This window comes from Tachypleus tridentatus, chromosome 6, assembly GCF_004210375.1.
Source record: "Tachypleus tridentatus isolate NWPU-2018 chromosome 6, ASM421037v1, whole genome shotgun sequence".
Lineage (NCBI taxonomy): Eukaryota > Metazoa > Arthropoda > Merostomata > Xiphosura > Limulidae > Tachypleus > Tachypleus tridentatus.
The window spans coordinates 99,147,398-99,174,615 of NC_134830.1; the positions used below are offsets into that span (position 1 = coordinate 99,147,398).

General features: G+C 30.8%; 1 protein-coding gene across 7 annotated transcripts in view; it reads right to left on the reverse strand.

Annotated features, from left to right (window-relative positions):
• LOC143253163 (dedicator of cytokinesis protein 3-like) overlaps positions 1–27,218 on the reverse strand; it is a 155,059-nt gene that overhangs the window by 75,492 nt on the left and 52,349 nt on the right. For all 7 annotated transcript variants that reach the window (XM_076506530.1, XM_076506529.1, XM_076506528.1 and 4 more), the window contains 8 exons: positions 25,436–25,527; positions 14,964–15,086; positions 14,209–14,333; positions 13,400–13,498; positions 9,382–9,445; positions 6,316–6,419; positions 4,925–5,147; positions 2,951–3,141 (listed from right to left, as the gene is read on the reverse strand). In XM_076506530.1, coding sequence (XP_076362645.1) covers positions 2,951–3,141; positions 4,925–5,147; positions 6,316–6,419; positions 9,382–9,445; positions 13,400–13,498; positions 14,209–14,333; positions 14,964–15,086; positions 25,436–25,527 — 1,021 coding nt within the window. The remainder of the gene's footprint in view (positions 1–2,950; positions 3,142–4,924; positions 5,148–6,315; positions 6,420–9,381; positions 9,446–13,399; positions 13,499–14,208; positions 14,334–14,963; positions 15,087–25,435; positions 25,528–27,218) is intronic.

Genomic DNA, 27,218 nt, shown 5'->3' on the forward strand with positions numbered 1-27,218 from the left:
TTAAACTGTTTCTATAAAACCTAAATAAATTTATTTCTTTTAATATTTTCCATGTTCGAAATTTAAAAAAGCTTAGAAACCTACAGCAATCAAATAAAAAGTTTGTAACTAGAAAATATAATTATTTACTATATTTGTTTATCTACTATGTTATATTTTAAGAAACATAAGTTTATAAACTTACTTTTAAATAGAAATGAAGTCAGTCAATATTTAGAAGAAAAGAAATCTTCATTAAAAATATCTGATTTTCTGTTTACATCTTCACTGAAAGTCCACCAAAATTTGTGAAGGTACACCATACTGCATCAAAAGTTGGAGTATAAATACTTAACTCAAGTATACTATACAAAGCCTATTGTGAAAGAATTAAACTTTACCATATATTGAAAAATAAAAATATTTTACTGAATAAACCCTATATCATTAGTGCAGTAGCTATTGTAAATGGCTGACTTTAAATAAAACTCACAATACAACAAAATTATACAAGTCAAAGACTGCAACTAAAATTTTCAGCATTTTGGCTTGTTTCTTATAATAACCAAAATGTACATTAATTCTCCCAATACAGCCTCAGCCTATATGACTGACCACATGACCTCTTTACAATCAGCTAAAGACTTTTTTAATTTAACACTTCTAACTTCCAATTGTGTGTGTGTATACCTTCACAAAATTTGGCAGTATTTCAGTTAATATTACAAGTGTATAACATACAAAAAATCATGTTGTTTAGTGAAATAATTATAATAAAATAAAATAAAGACTTGTCCATAAATATATTAAATACTTGTTTTGTATAGTCGGTATCACAAAAATCTCAAACTTCCTTTGTTTAATCCCTAAGACCTTATAAATATATTTCGAACGTTTTGTTTTCCAGCAAAACTCAATAGTTTAGGTTATTTTCTCTACCCTAACTTAAAATTGGATTTGTAAATTTGACCAACCTCATAACCACGAAAAACAATCAAGATAAATCTAAATTGTCGTTTTTTTCTTTCTAGAGTAATTTCATATTGTAATATGAAACTATAATTGTTTAACAACGTAGCTTCAAGTTTGCAAGAGTATACACCTATTAATAATTAAATTTTGTTTCACATTGCCCTTTGAACTGTGACTAACTACTGTCTGCTCCATTATAAGTTGCAAGTCATTCAGAACACATGCAGCTCACCTTATGCTATTGAATTACATCAGTCACAAGCTACTACAATTAGTACAAGTAGCTCGTGTGCATGCCTCGTGAAACACTTTCATTATATTATTAGTCTTACTTAATCTAATCTTAACTAACCTAAAAATATCCTTAATTTTACATTTCAGTTACTTTTATATTTATAAATAAAGAATAAACATGAAAAACAAGAATTAAAACATATTTATCCAATCTTGTTTTTTATTACTCTTGGCTGTTGAAGAAAGTTAACACTACTCTTCATAGTATGGCAATTAATACTTTTTATTTAATAAATAATGCTCCAAACAGTAAAGACTAATAACATGCAAAAAATAGACAAAATCCTTTACCTCTCAAAATTTTTTGGCTTTCTAACACTGTAGCAAGAGTCGTTACAAATTCATGCAAGCTAATTGTTCATTTTCTCACAGGAATGATGTTGATACTAAAAGCAAAACTGACATTTAACCATTCAGAACATAATGTTATACATCACGTCATTTGATAGGTGATAACCTTGAATTTCTATTGGTTATAAGAGATATGTAATTCAACAGAGAACTATTAATGAGTTATGAAAGAGGTGGATGACAGGTGGGTATGGAAGGAGGTCTGATTTTCCTATTTGATAATTCTGTAACCAAACAATGTTGAAGACTAAGAAATGTGGTATATCTGAACAATGTTTAATTTCATATTTTTTGAGGAGTAGCAGATAAAAATACAAATAACATGTTAATAAAAAAATGTCACATGTTAAGAATTTTTTTAAATATTGCCTTGTAAAATTAAGAATTTAAAATATGTATACTATTAAAATATGGATTGTTATTATTAAAAGTAGTTAAATAAAAGTTAGAATATAAGACATTAAAACTTTATATCATGTGCAGTAAATGATATCTGTGGTGACAGGGTAAACAAAGTACTTAGCTACAATAAAGACACTGTTGCTGTTTACAATTCTTGTTCTTTTTTGATTCACACCATTTTATGTCCAGTTTATACCAAGGTTAAAATACGCACCTAAGTCTGAATTAGAGAAGTATTTCATAATTACTTCTTTTAGGTCATTTCATACTTCCTGATGTAGAACATAATTTTCTGAAGAGACAAAATTCAAAATTACTGTTAAATATAACGTATTAAATGTACAACATTGACGTAGAAGAAATCTTGACCACATCTATATTGTGAAATAGGCTCTTTGAATAAGAAGTGATGCAGCTGCTTTCTTAATCCTGCCAAGATTTTCAACTTCACTGCTACATCTCCTCATTTCATACATGCATCCCCTGTCTCACAAGTTTTTCTTAAATGCAGAAACTTTTCTTATTTTTTACCAAATTTGTGCATTTTCAAAAGGAAAAAAGCAATGGAGAAGTGCAATCTCCTTAAAATAACCTGCAAAACTTTTAATATACTTGAGTCAGGCTTTTACTAAGGATAGAGCTGAAAATGCAGTTTGTTTCTCGAAAAAATTAACGAAATTGCACATATACATTATTATTATTATACATTTAGATGCAAATGTCCTATAAACTCTATTGTCTTGTATATGAACAAGTCTTGTAAAATATTATGTTTATCATATCAATGAATTATGCTTATAAGGCATGTAAAATAAATATTGTGTTCTCACCAGCTTTCCAAGTTAAATGCTTTATAACATAATGCAAAATCAAATCTGCACAACCTGTCTAAATAACAGAAAATTATAAGTAACAGCTTCACAAATGATGAAAAGAGTGATTTTTAACTTACAAGGACTTTAAACACTAAGCCTGAATGGGCTGTAGCATTGCCATCAATAGTAGAAAACATGGAAAAAAGAGCATCCAGAATATCTTGGAGAAACTTCACAATCTCCTCCCCATTCAACTTCATCACCTTCAATAATGTGTCTTGAATTCTGTCTGGATGAGCTTTCCATTTAAGAAGAGCAAGAAGATCTCCTATGAAACAAACATTGCAATAATATTTGAATAACTTAACATAATTTGATTAGTTTATTGTTTGTTTTTTACATTGTAAAATTACCACAATTTTGGTGAGAGAAACACTTCCTTTCAACCTAGAATTTACTTCTTTTTATTGTTGATCAGAAAGGTCCCTTTTAAATATACACTCAGATTGAATTTCACTGTTGTTTACAGACTTGTTTGTTTTAGCAGTAATCCTCATATCCAATTAAAAAGGAAAAGAAAAAAATGAAAAACTGACAGAATTATCAAACACCTACAGTCTGAACTGTCATAATGGTGTCACTTATTGTTTTTCCTCACAATATTCTTGGTTGAGATAAATTTTTACCTAACAAATAAATTATTTTTAATAAATAACAGGTTATTTTACTTACCTACATAGTTTGGATTTATTAACTCAAAAATAATATTTAGTAAGTAGTAAAGATCTGAGTCCTCCAAATATTCTGCCACCACCAACTATATTACTTAAACCTAATTAGGTTTGTCTAAAGCCTTGCTATAGAAGAAAATTTCCATATCTTTCAAACAAAGATTTAACACAACAAAAATTTCAAAACCGAAAACGAACATCTGAAGAAATTATTAAAAATTCCCAGATTATTACCCAAGTTTTTAAACTTCCTACTAAATTCACTGTTCTTCTGTACATCTAATTCCATTCATATACAACAATTCTCAAACCATTTTACTGGCTCTACCTTGGTGTAAATAGTTTATAATCTGGTCTATCCACTGGTATTTAAATTTTGCTAGTAGTTATTTTAAAAGCTAAGTTTCATTGTAGTTTTTCACATCACATTTTATGAGTTCATAAAAGGGTATGAATAAAATTTTGTACAAATAAAATCAAAGAGAGTTTATTTCTTAAATTTTGCACAAAACTACACGAGGGCTATCTGCGTTAGCTGTCCCTAATTTTGCAGTGTAAGACAAGAGGGAAGACAGCTTGTCATCACCACCCACTGCAAACTCTTGGGCTACTCTTTTACTGATGAATAGTGGGATTGGCCATCACTTTATAACTCCCCCATGGCTGAAAGGGTGAGCATGTTTAGTGTGACAGGGATTTGAACCTGCCACCCTCAGATAATGAGTCAAATGCCTTAATCCACCTGGCCATGCCGGGCCATCAAAGAGACAGAAAACATTACATAACAGTTTCATAGTTAACATAAACCTATGCTTTGCAATGGGCAGAGAAATTGTTTATTGTTTTTTACATACAAGACTTCTCAGGATTGTGGATAAGTACAAGTTTAAATTTTTTGGTTTCCTTTTTCTTCAAGAATTATACTGCATAAGTATTACAAAATGACAAATTATCAATTCTGAAATATTTCTGGGTCAAAAGTTTTGAAATAGAATTGAAAGTATCATTTTTGCTTCAATTTTGAAAATTGATATTCAGATGTGCACTTTAGACATGAAGGTTGCTCACTGGTCCAGACCGAGTTAATATGTTCACATAGGGTGTGTGTGTTACTCAGTTTCAGAATTCAGACCCTTACTTTTCTTTTATAAAATAAAATCTGAACAGATTTTGTTCAATACCTCTCACTAATCTTGATAAATTTATAATTCACAAAAAAGGAATTACAAGTCAAAGTCTACTGAATTTACACCTATATTTAAAAATTATTTTACTCTACTTAAAGAAGGAAATTCAAATTTTCATACAGAAATTCCTAAGAAAAATCACTCACATTGAATATCAATCAAATTTCAGAATTTTTTTTTTACATTTCATTACCATTCTGTGTAAGTTTAGTTGAGCAAAGCAGTGTATGAATTTCAAGTATTTCTCTAGGGCTACGAGTAAATGGTTGTCCCAGAACAGAGGTAGGGAATGGTGGTGGAGGGATCACTCCAGCAGAAGCAGAACCACACCCCTGGATGAAGCCAACTCCATCTTTTGGTCCAACTGGTAGTAAAAGATAAGCCTTTGGATCCTGCAGTTTAATCCTATCTTCACACTGCACAAACGAAAATACAATTTTACTTATAATAGTTCTAAATACATGGGTGTTATATATAAAACAAAATGGGCTCAGTAGACCAACTGCTTATATATACGCACATGCCTTGTAATGGGACAAGCATATCAGATAAAAAAAAAATTATACCATTATAATAATTAATAGTAATTTACTGTGTATGTATAGCTTTTAACTGTCAATTAATTATTTTGCAAAACATCAGTGAAATTTAATTAATTTTAATAATGATTTTGAGTATGTGCAAAACAATTTTCCAGTATGTGAATAACTGTGAAATTATAACTACTTCGGAAAAAAGATAAGACAACTATTCCAAACATCCAATAATAATAGCTGGAGACAGAAAAATATGAAGATTTGATGAAAACAATGAACAAGTCAAACTAGATGAATGGAGGTCAATGAGGCTGGGCTATAAAAAAAAACAACCATATGTTTCTTAACATAAGTGTGAAAATAGAGGTTTCTGGTTGTTTTTGTTTTCTTGGAAAGAGGAAGACTTCAAATAATGTCTGTAAAATAATGGCTATAAGAAAAAGCATATGGCAAATTTATAATTTACTTGTCTGAAAGGCTTTGAATATAAGAAAATCATAATTCTGTAGACAGACACACAGATAGTTTCAGTTCACTCTTGGAAGCAGCCAGAATACAAACAAGCAAATGGACCAATGATAGGAAGTGAAGCAACTTTGAGCTACTTCAATTATGCAAAATTCTTGGAAGTTACTCCATTAAAGACTATGTTTTACCTACAAAAACAAGAAAGAACAATTTATATAAATGAAAATTGTTGAAATGAACTTTCTTATACATACCATTTTAACTGCTGTTTAATAAATTTTATGTAAGTAATTATATTTACAAAATACTTATTATTTTTATAGAGTAACATATAATTCTGTCCAAGTTAGGTCTTTCCATAGCACTAATAATTTTAAATAAGGAAAGGGAAAAAACACACATTAGAATACACATTTTTTTTATTAAAACTATACAAAGTGACACTGAACTTCAACCAAGAGAAATGCATGTTACAGTAGCTTAATTAGAAGCTCACACTCATATTATAAAAGCACCAGTTTACACATTTAATTCTATAATCACTTTCTTTTTAAAATATTTAGTACCTACTTCAATTTACCTTATAAATATACAATTCATGATTTCCATTTCTGAGAATGGCTCCATGCTCATCCATCAAATGTATAAAAGAAAATCCTAACAGTTTCTTCTCCTTGTCTCTTGCTGCAAATTAACATACAGTAATCAATATTTGCTGAGGATCATGTTTTATTTTGAACATATGTCAAACACCTACCATAATGGTATGAATAGATTGAATATTTTACAAAGAAAAAAAATACCTGGAAAAGTCATTTTCACACTTTATTAAATTCTGTAACATTTAACTTGGATAACAGAGCCTGAAGAACTTATGCACCCTGTGGTACATTGTTAACAATATTTCACAATCAACAGTCATTGAAAGAAGTGTTCAATTCATACTGAAAACATGCACAACATCTACACAAGCTCATGATCAAAATAGCCAATCACTGTTGTGGAATCTTTGCCATTCTTCAATTAAGGGCAGCTTCCAGGCCCCATAGTATTCTTGGTGAGGCTGGCCAAGCTTGTATCCTCGTTTGTAGCTATTCCCAGATGTGCTCTATTGGGTTGAGGGCAGGAGACATACGTGGCCACTCCATCCTGGAAATTCCTTCAGCTTCCACGAAGACAATTACTGCCCTTGCATAATATAAATATGCATTGTCATCCACAAGCAGGAAGTCTGGCCATGTTGCACCTACATACTGACAAACATTTTGTGCAAAGATTTCATCACTGTATCTTAAGTTACCAAATTTCCATTTTAAATTATTACAAGATCAATATGACCTGAAATTGAGATGCCTTCCCACATCATGACTGAGCCTCCTCCAAGTTGATCACGTTTAATGACATTCCGAGACAAATTGTACTCACCAGGGCATCTTCAAACTCTCCTGCATCTGTCAAGATCATTCACACAGTAGAAGGATTCATCAGTGAAGAGTACAGCCCTCCACTGTTGTGCAGCCCACTTTCTGTGTTCTCTAGCCCACTGCAGTTGTGCCTGCCTCTGCTGTCAGCCTAAAGGTGCATGAACAGCAGGATGTACAGTTCTCAAATGAGCTTCTTGAAGACATCTTGCACACTGTCTGTGTAAACAAACAGACTCCTGTGGCATTTTGGTGGGAGTTACAGAGGTTAACAGATGGAGCAAACCAATTTCTTCAAGCCTAGATGGTCGAGTAGTGATCTTTTTAGTCTTCTCCTTCCTCCACCATGTCTTCTCTTAACTCTGCCAAACCATCTAAACCTGTTCCAAGACCTGAACAACACACTTTAATATGTGCCAAGAGCAGTAGCAACCCTGGATTAAGTCATGTCTCCTGCACCATTCCAACAGCCCTGTTAAGTTCTGCAGAGAAAGGATGATCTTTTTGACCTAAACAAAACATTTCCTGCATGCATAATCTCAATCAGACAAAGTTAAGCATGCTATGATCAATTACCTCAAATTAATGAGCTCACAATTTCACTGTATGAACTTTAAGTTTGAGGGAATATGGTTGGAAAACAAAGCCAGGAACTGATCAAAGTCATCAAGGCAAAAAGTTCATGCTTGGCAGACAATGCCCAAGCAATCTCTCTTTTCAGAAGTGAACTTTATTAACATTAGTGTATCTATTAGGTAAAAATATGATCCCTAACAAATGTTGGCTACTGTACGAGGTCTGTTAAAAAAATACGCGGACTGACGTCATAAAACAAAATGTACTTTATTTAGAAGTTACAGGTCTGGGACCCCTTCAAAGTACTCTCCTCTCGAACACACACACTTATCCCAACGGTGTTTCCACTTGTTGAAACAGTCCTGGTACGCTTCTTTTGCAATGTCCTCCAGCTCCTTCATCGCATTTGCCTTAATCTCGGGAATCGTCTCAAATCTTCTTCCTTTCAAGGGTCTTTTGTATTTGGGGAACAAGAAAAAATCACAAGGAGCAAGGTAGGGTGAGTAAGGGGGGGTGAGGAAGAACAGTGATCGAGTGTTTGGCCAAAAACTCACGAGTTCTGAGGGCTGAATTTCGCAGCAACACGGTGCATCTTCAATTTTTCGGTCAAAATCTCGTAACAAGATCCAACTGATATCCCACATTCTTCAGCAAGCTCCCTGACAGTCAGACATCGATTTGCCCGCACCAGGGTGTTGATTTTTGACGTGTGGGTCGTCAGTTGACGTGGAAGGACGTCCAGGACGCTCATCATCTTCAAAGGACTGTTGACCATCCTTAAAACATTCATGCCACTTGAAACATGCCGTACGCTTCACAGCAACATCACCGTAAGCCGTGTTAAGCATAGCAAAAGTTTCAGTCGCAGATTTTCCAAGTTTAACACAAAATTTCACAGCAAGTCGTTGCTCCTTCAGGTCATTCATTCTGAAATCCGCCAAACGAAAAAAATCGCAATTCACTTAAAACCGCGTAGCTAATACACAAATGAAGATATCTGCAATCGGGGAATGGCGTCGTAATCAGCTGATCTGTGCGAACCTAGCGACACCAAGCGGATTCCACTGGAACCACCTGGAGCCGCGCAATTCAAACTGTCCGCGTATTTTTTGAACAGCCCTCGTATACTGTTGTATTACTGACCATACTGTTGTAATATCAAAAAGTTGGTGACACTTCACAAATCAAAATTATATTTATTCAAGGATGTTTTCATAAAAACATACACACACATATACTAACCACTTTCAAAATAATAAAAATAAAATATGTTGAAAACCTAATTTTCAGTATGCATAAATATCATGTAAGCTAAACAAATGTAGACAATACTCACTTTACTTCAAATGGTTTATGACTTTAACATTTAAGAATAAACAAAAAAATTAAAGGGATAAAAAAATCTATTCATAATTTTTTCAGAAGGTTTCCTGGTCTTCATGATGATGAGAAACCCACTTGAAGTAAAAATGTATCTCAAGACAGCTGGTATAGGTATTAAAACTTACAGCTGGTATGGCTGTTAAAACTTTAATTAAAATACAGTAGAGAACAATGTTTCAAACTTCTTAAGTAATCTCCAGGTTAACAAAGTCTTATACCACAAAAGAAAGAATACTGGTACTTTACTACACGAGTAACTAACTTACTTGAACAGTGACAATATTCTATCCGTAGATGAGCAGTATCAAACTTCTCTATTGGAATGGCAAGCTAAATAAATACATATATATATGTATAAAGTACTGAAACTTCTAATTAACCACCTATCTAAGAAGGTGCTTTGGATAATTTAACAACATAACTTATATCCTCAAACTTTTCAAATATTTTTAACAAAATAAGCTTAAAACGTTACCAAACAAGTTTACAGTTGTACATAAAGCTAAATGGCCAGAAAACACATTGGCATACACTGCACAACACAATATAATACCTATAACAAAGTCAATCTTAGTAAACAACACCAAATGCCCTCCCTTCATTTCTTTCTTGGACAAGTCAGGTATCAATTACAGTTATGTGATTTGAAATGCAAATTACTGGTCATTCAGTATCCACTGTATAATTTACATCGAGTTGATTCACACTTTCTTGCCCCTCCACCACGTAGAATGCTCTATCTCTTATGTGTAATAGATAAACCTCAAATAAAATATCTAAGTGTTTCACTAATGTAGATAAATATTTGAGAAATGGAAGTTGATCAATCTAAACCTAAGCTCAAATGAAACAAAGTTTTGTTAAAAGAATGTGAAAACTTTTGAAAGTAGTAGTATAATTGCTCAGATACTTGAACAAGGCAGACTATACAACACAAGTATGTGACTGCCATCTCACCTTTCTGGTTTGCCACAGTAACAGTATAAAGAATTAAATGTTTGCAGTCACAACTAACATCAAGCATCACGTAAATGCATTGTTAGTTATATATAAACCGAGACTAGTCAAACTCCCAATGGAATGCATGTCACTTAAAGGAAAGAATAAAACAGCTCAACTGCATTGGTCCTATGAAAAGATCCAATGGACTAATGTCAAGAACAGTGCTTATTTTACAAATGAGTCATGCTTCACTATTCAGCCAGATAACAAGCATATGATCCTTTAGAGGATATCAGATCCATCCCATTTTCATAATAATTCATAATTTCATACATAAGTATGACACATTATAGAAAAAGCTATGACATGATCAGAAGTAGGTAATGATGAACACAGAGACCTCTAGATCTGCAGATGGTACCATTAACTGACACCATATGCTCAGCGTCATTCCATTTTACTGACACCTATATTGAAGAGTTAATGTTTACTATAATTCTAAATTTATTAAGTGTAACTTCACACAATTTGTAAAGCCTTAGTAAAAGTATTTTTACTGAAGGTTTCTCTGTGAATTCACACAGAATTTACCGAGTCTAAGTCACGATAAGAAGTATTTCTTTTCATCTTACAAAGTCTTCAAATTTCATTTGCATAACTTCTAGAGTCTCCTAAATGAATATCATTAGTTTTTCTTTCAAGCAAACTTTAGATTATCTATTATTTTCTCTACTCTAACACTAACTGTACTGATATTATTTATTTCAAATGTTGAAAAAAAATGTAATTAAAACAAAAAAATATTTTTTTTCTTTACTAGAATAACTGCAAAATGTGAGAGACAATCACAGTTTATCATCTTAACAGTTTTGGGAATATTAACTGCTTTCATTTAATTTTATTGTTTTCTCTCTTTGAGGTATGCTAACTATGTGACAAGCATTAAGTCGCAGATTGTATCATGTACATTTAACTGCTAAAATGTTCCTCACATGTTATTCAAGTAGTTCTATTGAAATTTCTTATCTTACTCACTCGGTTTTAACTTTTACATTTCAGTTATCTTTATTAGAATATACATAACACTAAATCAAAAATATGCACAACAACAACAAGAAATTTATAACTTACTTTAGTTCTAGACCAATTTGCAATTAAGCCTGCTTTTGAAAGCCTTTTTTTTTCTTGATTATATTAGTTGTGCTAAAAATAATTCACATACCTTACAAATATAAATTTTAGGAAACTAAAAAATAACACCCACTAGATTAGATTGAATGAAAAATAGTGAAAATTATCTGGCTTTCTAACTAATCTATAAACAGGGTTTAAATATTTTATTATTTCTTGGAATAATGTCTTCAGAACAAACAACTCAAGCCTGTTATTGAATTGTACAGCTCAAACTGAAAAGCTGATCACGATTTACTTAAATCGTTATTTAATTGCTCCTTTGCTACTGTTTATAACTATGTAAAATAGCAATGTCAGAGAGATTTATAAACACTTTTTAAAGTACAAAAAGTATGGTACGGATATGTGTAGGTTGTACAAATAGTGATATCTCATTAATTTGTTGAAGATTCATATTCTAACTTTTCAATATCTATAGTACTTTTCTAACTGATTGATAAAACTGAATTAATTGCACCAAAACAGAAAAAAAATCTTTACGTGAAAAATACACAGTACCATTGCAAAAATGTTTAAACATTTCCTTTCAAAATTATAACATTAAATCTTAAGTAATATAAAAATTTGATTACAAACTACACTTTGATGCTGAGATTACTGATACACTGATAATATTTTCAATGTAACTTTGTAACATGTGCACTTTGACCTCCACCTATATCCAAAGAATTAGTCATACACTATAGGGAGAATATCCACAATGCTTATATTACTACATGTCAGTGTAATTGTACATAACTTCAGATTAATACACAACATCCACCATAATTTAATTTGTCAACACATTTCTTGATGAAAGAGGATTGTCTAAATGGAGAGCTTTCATAAACATCATACTCCAATTCCATCAGAATGTATGTGATGCTGTAAGGAGATGAATCACACATTGTCAAGTGATTCCTGGTACCATGTCTTCAGAATAGCTCAGAATGTTATTAACACACTAATTATAAGCATGAAATATTAATACCAGGATGCACTTCCTATTCATGGTAACCACACTATACACACATTAAAGTGAAAAGCCATGAACAGTAAAAATACAACTGAGTAAAATATATTATAAATCTCTTTTAATGTATCTCAGCTTTAAACAAATTAACATTCACACAAAAACGTTGCATTTGATATCTTTACTTTTTCATTAACACTGCACAACAATTTTTTTTAAAAGTTTTGCTTCCTGAAAAGTGTTTGCTGATTGTGACAGGTACCTGGTGGATAGGCACAAATATAGTTTTGGTTTTGCTTCATTGCGTATGAACTCTGAGAAATAGACAGTTAACTGTTTACCGGCAATAATGTATTTAATTGTGTTTATGTTTCTAATACAATATTAAGTTCAACATAATTAAAAGTGTTTTGTTCCTGATTTTCGTTTGTATTCAATGTCCAGCACATCACGTTGCAGTGTCCAACAGTAGTCAGCAAGCATTGACGGATTCCAGTTGCCCTGATATTATTTTTCCATTGTAGCAATGTCCTGGTGAAACTGAAGATTTCGATGAAACAGTATGTGATGGGGAAATTTGGATGTGATTTTCATGATCAGCAGCCAAAAATCTATAAGAAACACCCAACAGTGTTCAAGAAGCAAAAACTTTGTTGTGCAGTGTAATCAAAATGTTCAATTTTTTTCATTAAGAGGAGAGATGCTCCATAAATATAATTAAACATGTGAATTGGAACGTGACTATATCCAGAATAAATTTAAAATTAAAGCATTCTGCAATGAATATTCTTTATACACTGTTATCCAACTGTATATGTGAACTGCAATTAATCATGTTCAAGTTGCACTATTTTGATCTTACATTTTAAAACTTATAGATCCATATTAGATAAAGCTACTATGATATTTACAGACATTTCTGAAAACTAAATCTACACATTTTAATTATCTATGTGCAAAACGTGGAATATCATGAAGAGATTTATTTTTGCTCTTAACCAAAGTAATCACTGTCACTGAATTTTACTAACTAATATTCAGCAAACTCACTGTGAAATAGTGTAATTCATTCTGAATCTATTAATTCAATATCACTTTACATAAATAGCATTAACAAAGACTTAGCTAGTGTAATGAATCACACTTATGATGTTACAAGCTGTAATCCTACTGCGATGCCCCTGACTCGTACTTACTTTGATCCTGTCAGACCAACGAGGACAGTTATTATGATACAGAACTAAGGAATGGTATTCAGTGACATTCTCATGGCCAGCTCCAGGACTTACACTTCCCTTTATGTAAAATCAAGTTAAAAAAAAAAATCATATAACCTATTAACTGAAATCTAGGTTTATTACTTTAAACAACTGAACATAACAATCTTTCTATCTTTTTTATACATGACAGTACTGAAGTTGAGTTTGAGTTTTTAAAAATATAAATGTTTACAGATTTTAAACAAACTGGTTCTTTTGATATTTAATTTGTTTTGTTGGTTCTTATAATACATATGTTTTACCATAACTTTCAGTGGTGAGATGGGCTACAAGAAACCAGAAATATTTAGCTTCTATGGACTTTCAATTCTTCAAAGTTAGGTTGTTGTTTGTTTTTAGTTCTTGATAAAAGCTAACATGGAATTACATAAAAACAGCATAATTATCATCAAGCACTTCAAGAAAAGAACAATGACTCTGAACAATCATTTAAATACTTCAATTCAAATATACCTACTAACATTTTTCTTTAACTCAAACAGAACTTTTCAAATAAAAAATAATTATTCTACCCTTTCCTGTCTTCAAAAAAATTATTTTTAATTCAACAAGACTTACAATGGCCTCATATCTTAACTTTAAATTCTTTAACTTAAAAACAATTGCTCTGGCTTTGACTGTTTGGGAAAATTCCTTCAGGCTAACTTTTAAAAAAATGGAAAATTGTCCATCACCACAAACTAAAATTGATGTAACTTGAAACCTTTTCTAAAACTTCAACTCACCTCCAGAAACTTTCCATTAGCACTGACCAGAATTACTGTAGCTTCTATGTTTTTTGCAGTAGACTTTCCTCCCCTTTCAAAATCTGCCTTTTCAAGCCTTAGGTAAATGTCATTTCGTACATTTCCTGTAAGAATTGATTATTCATACCCACAAAAAATTTTTGTTTGAATGAATTTCGAAAAAGTAACACTAATATTGCCTTGAATTATTTTGAACTTTTCAATCCTATTATGAGAAACCGTTTGAACATGAAACTCTTTAATATGAGGCTTTATGAAACTGTAATCAAAGTCATGTTTATCAGATTAGCAATATCCAATCTTCAAAAAGTAGAATTTCTTAAAACTCTATCAATCATACAATATACCCTTATCAAAAAAGTTATTTTCCTTCAATATTTTTTATTTATCATGAGAAAAAGACTCATAAATTATAATCATGATTTGCTTCAGTCAGTTATAAACTACAACTTCATTCTGCATTCCCTATGTAAACAAAGTGATTATAAACATAATTCTATCGTAAAAAACAGTACTATAAAACACAAGGTGCCTTTGAATGAGACAACCAAAAACCATGTGATACCTTCTCTCAAGAGAAATCAAAATGGCTACCACTAAATTACTATGTAATTTAGAAAATTATTTTTTGAGATTATCTGTATACATAATCAATTCTAAGAACATCTAGTTGACTTTGTTCCTCCACAATCCATTTGTTTTCTTAACCTACGTGATAGCAAATTAATATTTACCTGGCATAATGACATCTGAAAATCCTCGTTTGAAAGTGATAGTCAAGTTCCTAAAAAGTAGTGGATTCTCCTGATGAAGTTGTGATAAGTCACCATGTAGTAATCGTAATGATAAAATTATTCCTGAAACAATATTTCATTCTTTAGTAGATTTAATACATTTTTTTTATTTTGCCAGATAGCAGTTATATCTTCTCTGTAAAGTTTATCACAAACAATAACTTTTGGCAGTCAACATAAATCAAAACAAAGTCTACTACAGTCTATAATTAGTAACAAAGATTTGTTAAAATTAAGGTTAATATTAAAGACTGAGTTTCTTTTATAAGCAAACATAAAGACTCAGTAGCAAAAGTGAATAAAACCTGTTGTAATACTACAAATTCCTTGTATCTCTATTGACAAAATTATAATTTTCAAACACTCATCTAATCAATCCTACAAGCTGGGAAGTTTAAGTATGTGTGGTGATGTAAGACAAACTGCAAATAAAAATTAAATCTTAGTATATCATAAAGGAAAATCAGTTGTCAATGCCCGTTTTATAATTTTCAAGAAAAAGTTCTCAATAACTAAAGAACTTACAGCAAGCCAGCTAAAAAGGCTAAAGACAGCATCAGTAATAACATATAATACAAAAATTTCAGAAATGTGAGTAAATGAAGCTGGGCTTATTATAAAAGTTTAAAATCACAACTGAAAAATAAAAGACAAAAACATTTTCAAATAACTATATACAATTTAACAGAAAGCCACTGATCCTTGTCAACATCAGTGAAAGCATTTGATTAAGTTTATCATTCAACTGAGTTTCATAGAAAATAACGAACCTGATACAAAATGAAAATCATAAGAGAAACTGTTTGCTTATAGGTTTTATGCTGCTTTATTTTATACAAAACACTCTGCAAATTTCAATAAACTTTTAAAAATATAAACATAAATAAAGCCTTAGCCTAATTTAAAATGAATAAAAAACAAGTATAACTATACAGCTATAGATCAGACAAAATATGGCTAATGTTCCGGCCTAGTAAGTGACAGCTGAAAGAAAAGTTGTTTGACTGAACTGTTAACCATCAAATTTCACTTTCTTACTCTTACCCAGGTAGTTTCTGCATTTATTAAAATGCTGAAATTCAAAAACTTAAAAATGACATGACAAAAGGTGGTACAATTCAAATTTATATTTTTGTTTATTGCTCACAAAGCACTGATCTAGATAATCTTCATAATATTAAAAAAAATTTTCCAATCAGTACTTTTGGAAAAAATAATAAATTAAATTATAGTATCATCTCAATTAATAAACATTCAACAAGCATATTATCACTATTAACTTATTACAGCTGCAAACTCAATGACAGACAAAAGAATGAATTTTCAATGCACATGTTCCAGATTATTACATTAAAATTATAAAAATGTTTATGTTTTTCAAACCCCATAGTATAAGATTCCATTTGAAACTTGAATAAATAATAATCTCAATACAATTGCATCTTTTTCACTATATTTTATTTCCCAATAAATTTTATCTTGCCACTCCAATAAAGAAATCTTAAAATTTTCACCTGTAAAATCTCTAATTCTTCCAGATAAAAAATGATTTTTTTTACTAATTCTGATTCTGGTTATGCCATGATATACATGTTCAGCATGATGAAGATATTCTTTTTTTTGTTGTGTTTTTTGTTGGCTTCCACTGAACAAAACCTTCCCATTACAGAAGATTTTACAATCAAAATAAAAAAGCCAGTTATTGATATACAGGATTTTTCTGCAATACTTTATACATTAATTTGAACTCTTCTAAATGCTACATGAACAATAAAGGAGAATTGAACCTGTTTCTTCTAATTCTAATAAACTCTTCTGAAAAGTAATTTATAACTAGCCTTTGTGGTTCTTTCAACAATTTAATACACAAACTACTAACTCTCCCCCTATGACCTCTGTTCATTCATCCAAATTCATGACCTCAAACTGACCCTCACAGTTTCAAAACTATAACTTTTAATATGATTTTCACAAAATTTTATAAGCTTTCAGTAAACATTATAAAGGTTTTTTTACAGAAAAAACAATTTATATTAAATTTTTTACTAAAAATATCAATGTGAATAATATGAAGTCAAACTGTTAACATAGCTCTGAGTGCAAAGTTATTTTCATACTGAGATCAAAGATACTTTTCTTCATCTGAAAATCAATTTTCATTTGCGTTATCTCTAAAACCTCTTAAATTAGTACCAAATTTTTTCAATAAAACTTCATATTTTATCTTTTATTTTTCTCTACCCTAACTAAACATGCATTCAGAAATTTGACTAACTCATAACCACCATAACAAATTTGATATAAATCCAAATTAACCTTTGATTTCTAGAATGACTTCACATTGTAATAGAAAACTTGTCATTTATCCTAAACAGTTTAAAGCTTGTAAAATTATACACCTGTTTGTATTTAATTTTTTTGTTTTATTGCTCCTAGACACAATTCAAACTAATAATCCTACTACACAAGAGGTAAATCAGTCAACAAAAGTGTAGTTCATATTACTATATCAAATTATGTAACACACAAGCTACTTGTAAGCATACCATGTGAATAATTTTTATTATTACTTTTCACCTTACTTAACTTAACCTACTAAATTTCTAATTTTTATATTTTAGTTTCTTTCATATTAATAAAAAAAAGAATAAACATGCAAAACAAGACATATAATACCAGGATCTTTTGTTTTGCTGGTGACTCTAAATGAACCTTTTGTTCTTATATACTGATGGTACTATTACACAAAATCATTTATTTAATTAAATAATGTACCTAAAAACCCAGAAAAATAACACACAAAAAGCAATGTCCCATAACTATTGTAATTTTTCTGGCTTTCTAACTACACTTTTAAAAATTAAACTATGATCATTGATGTGATTCTCATGAGAACAAACTTGAAATTGAATGAAGAAACAAACAATGCTCTGTACAAAAAATAACATAATACATCATTTGACAAATTAAAACTTTGGTTTTCTAGTGATTATAAATAATATAGGATAACATATCACAGAGAACTATAAAACACCTGGGAAAGAATGGCATGTGGGTATGACAAGTGGGTCTGATTTTCTAGCTTATGACTCCATATACAAATACAGTTGCAGAATATGAAAAATTATCCTTTGCCTGAGTAACATCTATACCAGATGTACTCATGCAGGATCTCTGGAAGTGTTCTGTCTCAAAAGTAAATAAAACCAAAATTAAGAGTGACAAATATTTTTATTTCTTGCTTTTAAAGTTCATATGTCATGCTGTGTTGTAGCTCACAGAGTACATAATTCTTCTCATGATTCATGACGTGCACATTTTAATAAAGTAATGACTGCATAAATTGCAACATTAATCATCCCCAAGCATCATTTTAGTGTCTACTGACTGACTATTACATACAATGTGACTGGTTGAAACAGATGATCTTTCAGCCCCTATTAAGTTCCATACTTCCAAGAGAGGTGGTAAATAAATTAGAGAAGAGGAAAGACAGAGAGCAAAATGTCACAATTCTCATAGTAGGGTAGGCTGGAGAAATTTTAAAATATTTTCTCATAAACTTAAAACATATATAATATTAAAAATTAATTTATTAACTATGTCATGACACCAAGTATATTTGTATACAATAACAAATTAGTTTAAGTTCTGAATGTAATTCTAAAAGGTCATGACATGCACACTTTGACCTGCCCAAAGTAAAAGGGTTGATACAGTTTCACAACTTTCTATAGACAAATAAATAACACTTCCCAAATATATATATATATATATATATATATTTATAGGGTTTTTTCTGAAATTCCAGAAACATCTTTCATCTTAATGTGTTATGTAATCAGTGCTACATGAAAGCATAATCAGAATTATATAAAACACATACACTGCAGTAGATCAAAACATGATCAAGTATTAACAAGTAAGAATTTGTTCAAAACCTCACACAAAGCAGTGTCACAGCCAGTTGACAATCCACAAACCATTTATTACAATCACCAATGCAGGGTGGATATTTAAAAAATACAATCACAATAAATCATGAATACAAAAGCAAGAAATAACCCAACTATTTTCATTATTTATGCCTTTTCCATCATATGGATGTGTAAATGCATGGGGGCAATCCAAGAATAAATATAAAAGTGGTGTCTTTAATATTAATTTCAAAGGAGCTGATGGTTATATCATGTCCAAGGCAGCATTTTGTGGAACAAGACTCAGTTTTATAATTCCTGTGAAAATCAGGTCACAAACAAATACCTATCTGGATATTCTTGCTGGTCAGGCCTTACCCACAACAAACTTTTAATATCATGATGAAAATGAGTAGTTAAAGGATGATAATACACCCACATATATTGCTTAAAATATTTAGGGCAGATTGAGTGTTACAAATTAACTTCTGGCAGCAACCAAATGTTGTAAGGATGCACTTAGTACGATCATAATTAAACAATGTTATGCATAGCTTTACAGAAAGTATATAAGAGCATAGCACAATTGCCATTTACATAAGGTTAATGTTATTCTATTTCCTAATCTTAACCCTAAGAGTATGGGAGGGAGGGTCAAACTGCACACACTTTTTTTTTTAAATAGAGTACATTAGAAATTTAAAAACTTCATAATTAGTGCAGGTCAATACATTTGGTATCAAAACATACTTTACAATTCATTGTATCCTATCATCTATGTTTTAATTACTTATGTTCAAGAGGCAATATCTGAATAAATTCTTAATCTTGACGTTTATGTTACCCTGATGCATCTACCCTCTGATTTTCTAACTTTCAATTTCCTCCATTCTCTTGTAAGATTGTTGAGAGAAGCCCACTAGTCAGATACCCAAATTAGTGATTCTGTTTGGTTGTTTTGTTTTTAATTGGGTTATCTGTGCTATACACAACACAAGTATTGAAACCAAGTTTCTAGTGTTGTGAGTTCGTACACATACAATAAGTAACGACCAGTCACAATGTAAAATTTCAATCCTACAAATTCTTGAATTTGTGGTGTCACCCACCACTGAGACTATTCCCATCATGTCATAACTTTAAACAAAATTATTTATACTACATTTCCTTCTTCTACAGACATGATTATAACAGAATAAGAACTTTAACTTTATCCCATACAAGAAGTGTCTGATGGTTATTTCCTTTTTAGTGCACAATTGTATACAATTTGCCTTAGATTTTTTGTGTGTGTTGTTGAGCTCCCAGTGGGTAACAGTGTTTTAACCTATTTGTAGCTTAATTAGTTAGTTATAGTAATCTTAGAACTTTCTATGTTTTCTGCATGATATCTTTTGTTGTAACTTCCTAATTAATCTAAAAAAAAACTTAAAATATTTTGAACCACCAACATCATTATAAAAAAATATTACAATGCTTCGACCACAAGTAACAAAAATCCAAGTTTAAATGTGCAAATGCTAAATTTCTTGTTTTTTATGAACATAATTTGTTTATTATTACAAAATAATTAAAAAGTAAAAACTAGAATTTGTTAAATGAGATGAAATTCTTAAATAAAAAACAGACTAAACAGAAAGATTTCTCATGACAATCAATATTCTAGCACACAAGGATAAGTGAGGCATGTTTGTAATTCACTAGTATTGTGCTTATAATTTAATAGTTTGGTTAAACAAAGCTGTCCAGCTATACTAAATGGCATTTAGTATATTCTAGGGCATGGATTCTCAACTGGGGTCCACATGGACCCTAGAGGTCCATGGAATATTTCTGGGGGTCCACAGGCAAAACATAACAAATTGGGGGTCCACAATGATATTTTGGTGGTCCATGAAGAAAACAACTCAGAATGGTTTTTATTATTAAAAATTCAATTTCTACTGTAATTTTGGTTGGACGTGAAGAAAGCTGAAGTAGACATTCAAACGAATGTGGATGTATTTTCTAGATTTTGAAAAATTTCCAGAAAATTGCCTTGAAAGCAATAAAAAAAAGAAAAAAATAAGTGATAAGAGCTGGTTTTAAATATGTGCCTCAGGCAGTCAGTTCTTTTCCTATTATATTGTCTGTCTGACCTTCGCCCTCCCATACTAATCTCCTTAGGGAATTTATTCCAGAAATACTTCGATCTGTCAAACCCTTCTAAGGGAAAATCTATTAAAATGTCGACTTGACCCAAGCAGTTCACTTCAGTTTAACGTTGAACTCCATCGTGAAAAGGTAAGAGATATTAAAAGTTCCTAGTACAGGCATTCTTTCGTATTTTTTTTTAATTTCTGCATTTCAATAATGAAAAAATTATTTCCCAGTATAAAAGTATAAAAAGACTGAAGAGAAAAATGGCAAATTTTTCCCGTTTTGATACAAATTTCAAATATCAATTCATATCTTGGCAGTTATTTGATATAATTATCAGCTTTGAGGAAGTTAAAAATCTCAATGGTGACCCTAATGATAATAATGAATGACTTGTATATTTTTTTTTAATCATTCAAGTTATTTTAACTATAACATTTCTATTTACCAGTTTTACCTCGAACATTTACCATGCACTCTGTTTCTAAATATGTTTTATTTGCCGAAAAATTTCTAAAAATGAATAGCAATATATATAGTTAGATATTATGAAATGCAATAATTGTATTACCAGCTGTATATATATATATGTATGTATGTATGTATATATATATATATATATTTTTTTTTTTTCAGACATCCCATGGCTGCTCCAAGTAAAAAGAAGTGCCGACAGTACTCCGTTGAATATTTGTCTTACGGATTTATTCCAACACCACATAATAAAATGAAACCAATATGCCTCATATGTATGGATGTACTTTCAAATGATAGTATGAAACCTTCAGTGATGTCGAGAAACCCACTTGTTGAGAAATTTATATGCAAAAACGGCTTGTTTGGGTTGAGAAAATATTTTACATAGAAGAGCGAACAACGTTTCAACCTTCTTCGGTCATCGTCAGGTTCACAAAGAAAGAGGTAACTGACCGGAAGCTGACCACATGTTTGAAAGGGTTGTGTAACTGAGTGTTGGAATGTAGAGGGCAGTGTTAGATGTTTGAATATATAATTTTATTTATTTTATTATATTAATACAGGTATAAAGACGTTCCTTTATATTGGTTTATTTTGGGTTTAAGTTTTTGTATAAATAAAGCTTCTTTAATTTTACGTTTGTTTATGTTTGTTTCTTTATTTAGTATTTGAGTGTTTTCTATGGCTATGTCATGTTTATTTGATTTGCAGTGTTCGAAAACGTGTGAAGGTGACTTTTTATGTTCTTTGAATCTGGTTTCCATTTTTCTACTTGTTTCTCCAACATTATTTACAAAATACAATGTGATAACTGCCACGACTTCTATATTTGTCAGTGTAGTTTTTACATAGTATAGACCTCAGTTTTGTGCCTGAAGCCTGCAAGATAGCCTTAGAACTCTATATCCGAGACCCTAACCCAACCATAAAAATTCCCAGTAACCAGTTAGCAACCCTCATAGAATTCACCACGATAAAGACAAACTTCATGTTCAACAACCAAAACTATATACAAACAAATGGCCTAAGCATGGGCAACCCAGTATCACCAGTTCTAGCCAATATTTTTATGACACAAGTTGAAACACAAGAAATTAACACAGCATTACATCCACCACTATACTGGTACAGATATGTAGATGACACGGTTGCAGGATTCAAATCTACAGAACACATACTTAATTTTTTCAATCACATTAACTCTATACATCCCAACATTAACTTCACATGTGAACAGGAAGAAAGCAATCAAATATCATTTCTTAACCTCAAAATTACAAGAACCGACACACAATTCAAAACAGAAATCCACCGAAAAATCACCCATACTGGACTATACATTCCTTGGGACTCAGCACATGAAACAAAACAAAAACTCAACATATTAAGAAACCAAATAAACACTGCCATAAAACTATGCTCGCCAGATAAAATTAACGATGAATTAGACAAAATAAAACAATACTTTATCAACATCAATAAGTTTCCCCCACAAACCGTAGAAAACATTATACGCACGCACCTAGACAGAAAGCAAAATCAACCAACTAAAGTAAATATATCTCACGAATCAAAAAATCACAAAACCATATACTGCTGTATACCATATATTCCTGACATCAGCAAACAAATAACCAACATTTGGCAAAAATTAGTAACAAAATATGACATTCCAGTTAATACCAAATTTATTCACAAACCAGGCACAAAACTGAGGTCTATGCTATGTAAAAACTACACTGACAAACACCACACCAACATTATTTACAAAATACAATGTGATAACTGCCACGACTTCTATATTGGAGAAACAAATAGAAAAATGGAAACCAGATTCAAAGAACATAAAAAGTCACCTTCACACGTTTTCGAACACTGCAAATCAAATAAACATAACATAGCCATAGAAAACACTCAAATACTAAATAAAGAAACAAACATAAACAAACGTAAAATTAAAGAAGCCTTACTTATACAACAACTTAAACCCAAAATAAACCAATATAAAGGAACGCCTTTATACCTATATTAATATAATAAAATAAATAAAATTATATATTCAAACATCTAACACCGCCCTCTACATTCCGACACTCAGTTACACAACCCTTTCAAACATGTGGTCAGCTTCCGGTCAGTTACCTCTTTCTTTGTGAACCTGACAATGACTGAAGAAGGTTGAAACGTTGTTCGCTCTTCTATGTAAAATATTTTCTCAACCCAAACGAGCCGTTTTTGCATATAAAAAGTATGAAACCTTGTAAACTAAAAATCCATCTAGAAAAGAAGCACACAGGAGAGAAAGATAAACCAGTAGAATACTTTAAATACTGTTGAATCGGGATTTAGTCGTGTTTCTCAACTGTTATCAAAAGCTCGCAATAGACTTGACATTGTGAAAAGAGGTGATCTTCGACTATCATTAACATCGATGGAACCAGATATAAAGAAACTCGCCGAGCAGCATCAACCACAGGGATCTCATTGAATAAATATGCGCATCTCTTTTTTTTTTTTTCTTATCACACACTTAACTTTAACTGGTTTATCAAAAATTTTAACCAGTGTACATTTTAACCAGAATTCAATTGCCTGAAGAGCTCTGATCTCCATGGGCTTGACCATGGAAGAAACATTATAATATTGTAATACAAGATATTGGTAAAGAATTATTATCACAATAATTTTGATTATTATTATTATTATTATTACTAATTATCATTATTATCATTATTATTATAATTGTTGTAGAATACTTTATTTGCATTAAATTAGTTTCATTTAAAAATAAAGCTTAATTATATACTATTTCTTTGATTATTAAAACCTCAAAATTTATATTAGTGAAAAATAGAATATTGTCTTCTTATGACCAATAGTTATGAAGGGGTCCACCATGAAAAAAAGAAGGGAAAAGGGGTCCATGGGTAAAAAAAAGTTGAGAACCACTGCTCTAGGGGAAATCTAAGTGCTTAATTGCAAATGAAAGCAATGAAAATTAATGAACTCAGATATGAAGAAAATTAGACTTTTAGAGACAAATCACGTTTAAAAACTATGTTGAATGACTACCTTAGATATTAAAGGTACTTTTCTCTAAAAGTCTTAATTATTTACTTTGTCATTTTTGTACATTTCTACCTTCCATTTTACCTAAATTAGTGATTTCACAACTATTAGTCTTAGCATAGAGAAAATAACAAATAAAATACAGTTTTATTGAAAAAATAATAATACTTTTGATATATAATTTTGGAAGTTCTAGATATTAGGCAAATGAATATGAACATTTTAAGATGAAAAAATATTTTCATTATTAATATAAAAATCACCTTAGACAAGTCACAGTGAGACTGACATGGTACATCTACAGGTTAATTTAAAAAATATATATTTTATCAAAGATTCTGATTTTGTGCTTACAGTATACTTTAATATTTTTATGAACCTACCAAACTTTGTGAAAATGTACATTCATAATTAAAGTAAACATTGTTATTTACAGATTAATAAAATGTATGTCAGTGCAAAGCAACAATGCCATACAACTTAGTCTACTTCCTCTTTTTTCATATCTTAAGGAATTAGGAATTAGACAATGTACTCATAGAAGAACAGTCACATATACTATCACAAACCAAATCAATGCACTGACACTGACTAGATGCAATTTTGGGTACTCATGGTGGACTTGCATACATGCTATAAAACAGTGTCTAGAAGAAATTTCTTTTCTTTTTTTTGAGTACAATTGTATAATTATTGTTAAGGCAATTCAAGGTGTATCTGACACCTACAACAAAACATCTGAGTTTTACTTGAAGTTGCCATTCAGTTAATTGTTCCAAAATTAAAAATGTTGATCTGATTAGCACATACCATAGTTAGGTTGCCCTGAGAGAAGATTGTATTTGTTGTTTTGCTTCTTGAAGATGAATTCATGAAGTTGATGAAAGTCTGACTCATGACACCTACATGTAAACAATGATAAAGACAAGAAAGTAATATCCAAACATGGAAATAATAACCTAGATCTTCTTAGGAACTAAGCAGTCATTGAAAAACAAATAAAAACATAAATTAGTACATGAATATTAAATCTTTCATGTGCAGCTTATGCTACACAATGCAATCTTAATTAGGGCAGGATTCAGCAGCACAATTCTATATGCTAAGGGTCTGTTGTACATAGTTTCCAATCAAATTTTCCATGTTACTTTCATGTTGTTATACAATACTGGCACAAACAGTATATACTTGGTGAAAAATATCATTATCTATTTGGGTACTAATATCTAATGAAGTATTAAATATTGTTTTCATTTTGTGGTTAATACTGATAGCAAATTTATTATACACATTTACAGAATTAAGAACACCTACACTACCAAAGAACCTTGATGACACATTTAGGCAAGTCTTGCTTTTATGCATGAAACCTGATAGGCAATAGATATACAGAGGCTTAAGAGCACTTGAATGATCTACGCATGATTATTCAATAGCAAGTTTACACGAGTGTGAGTTGAGATGTTTCTGTGAATGTGTGTACGTTTTTCTTAAAAATGATATTCATACAGTAAAGCTGTTGGAAGATGTAGAATCAAAAGTCAAAACATTTTAAAGTCCTATACAGAACTGAATAAGCTTTCACAGCATAATATTTAAGATAATAACAGACTTCAAGACCATACCTCAAGCTTCACCCTCATCCACAAAGTGAAAATTCTGGCATAAAAACAGCACACTAATCCAAAAAGCATTTTTAAGATGCTAAACATTATTTATTTGCTAATAGCTAAAGATTAAAGTTTAAAACAACTTGCAAGTTTCAAACCATCACCTCAATATCAACAGTTATTTCAAAAAAAAAAAAAAAGGCCAGAGAAACCATAACTGCAGCAAAATCATTTGATCACATCCCCGTTAAGTCTCCAGGTGCAACTTCAGTGGGAATTGGTGCCTCATGGCCTGCTTAACCAAATGTGTATTAGATTAGTCCATTGGACCAATGATATACCAGAGAAGGAACGTTGTTCATAATTCCAAATTTACTGCACCTATCCACTAACATGTGTCAAGCTATAAATAAAATGTTCAAGTCTCTTATGCACATAAGATTAGGTGTGTTACAAAATTACTTATATTCAAAATATGTCTGTGAACAGACACCAGTCTTACTCAGACTCTGGCAAATCAAAATGCAAAGATGATCTTCACATGAGGAATACACATACAGTTATCCATTGTGCAGTTTGCATATCGCATTATCTCTTGAACATCTAAAATACATATCTACAGGTTTTTCAGTATCTCTTTATAATGTAACTATACGGTACTTCCTCTCCTCTGCCAGTATTTAAAAATCAACAATACAGAAGAAAATGAAGAGTTGATAACTCTGACATCAAGTACTTGCATACAGTGGAAGGAATGGAGGAAGTAAATCAAGATAATTAATCCAAAATTCATCTTGACATCTTTACAGAAAACTGCTACATTAAAATTTAAATGTAAAACAAAACAATAATCAAGGTCATCAGACTGAGCATGATCAACAAGGCAGGAAACAGTTCCAACAGCATCCTGAAACATGAAGCATTCAGTCTTACAAAGAGTAATTAAATCTCAATCTCAAATTCATTGCAACAAATAATAAAAG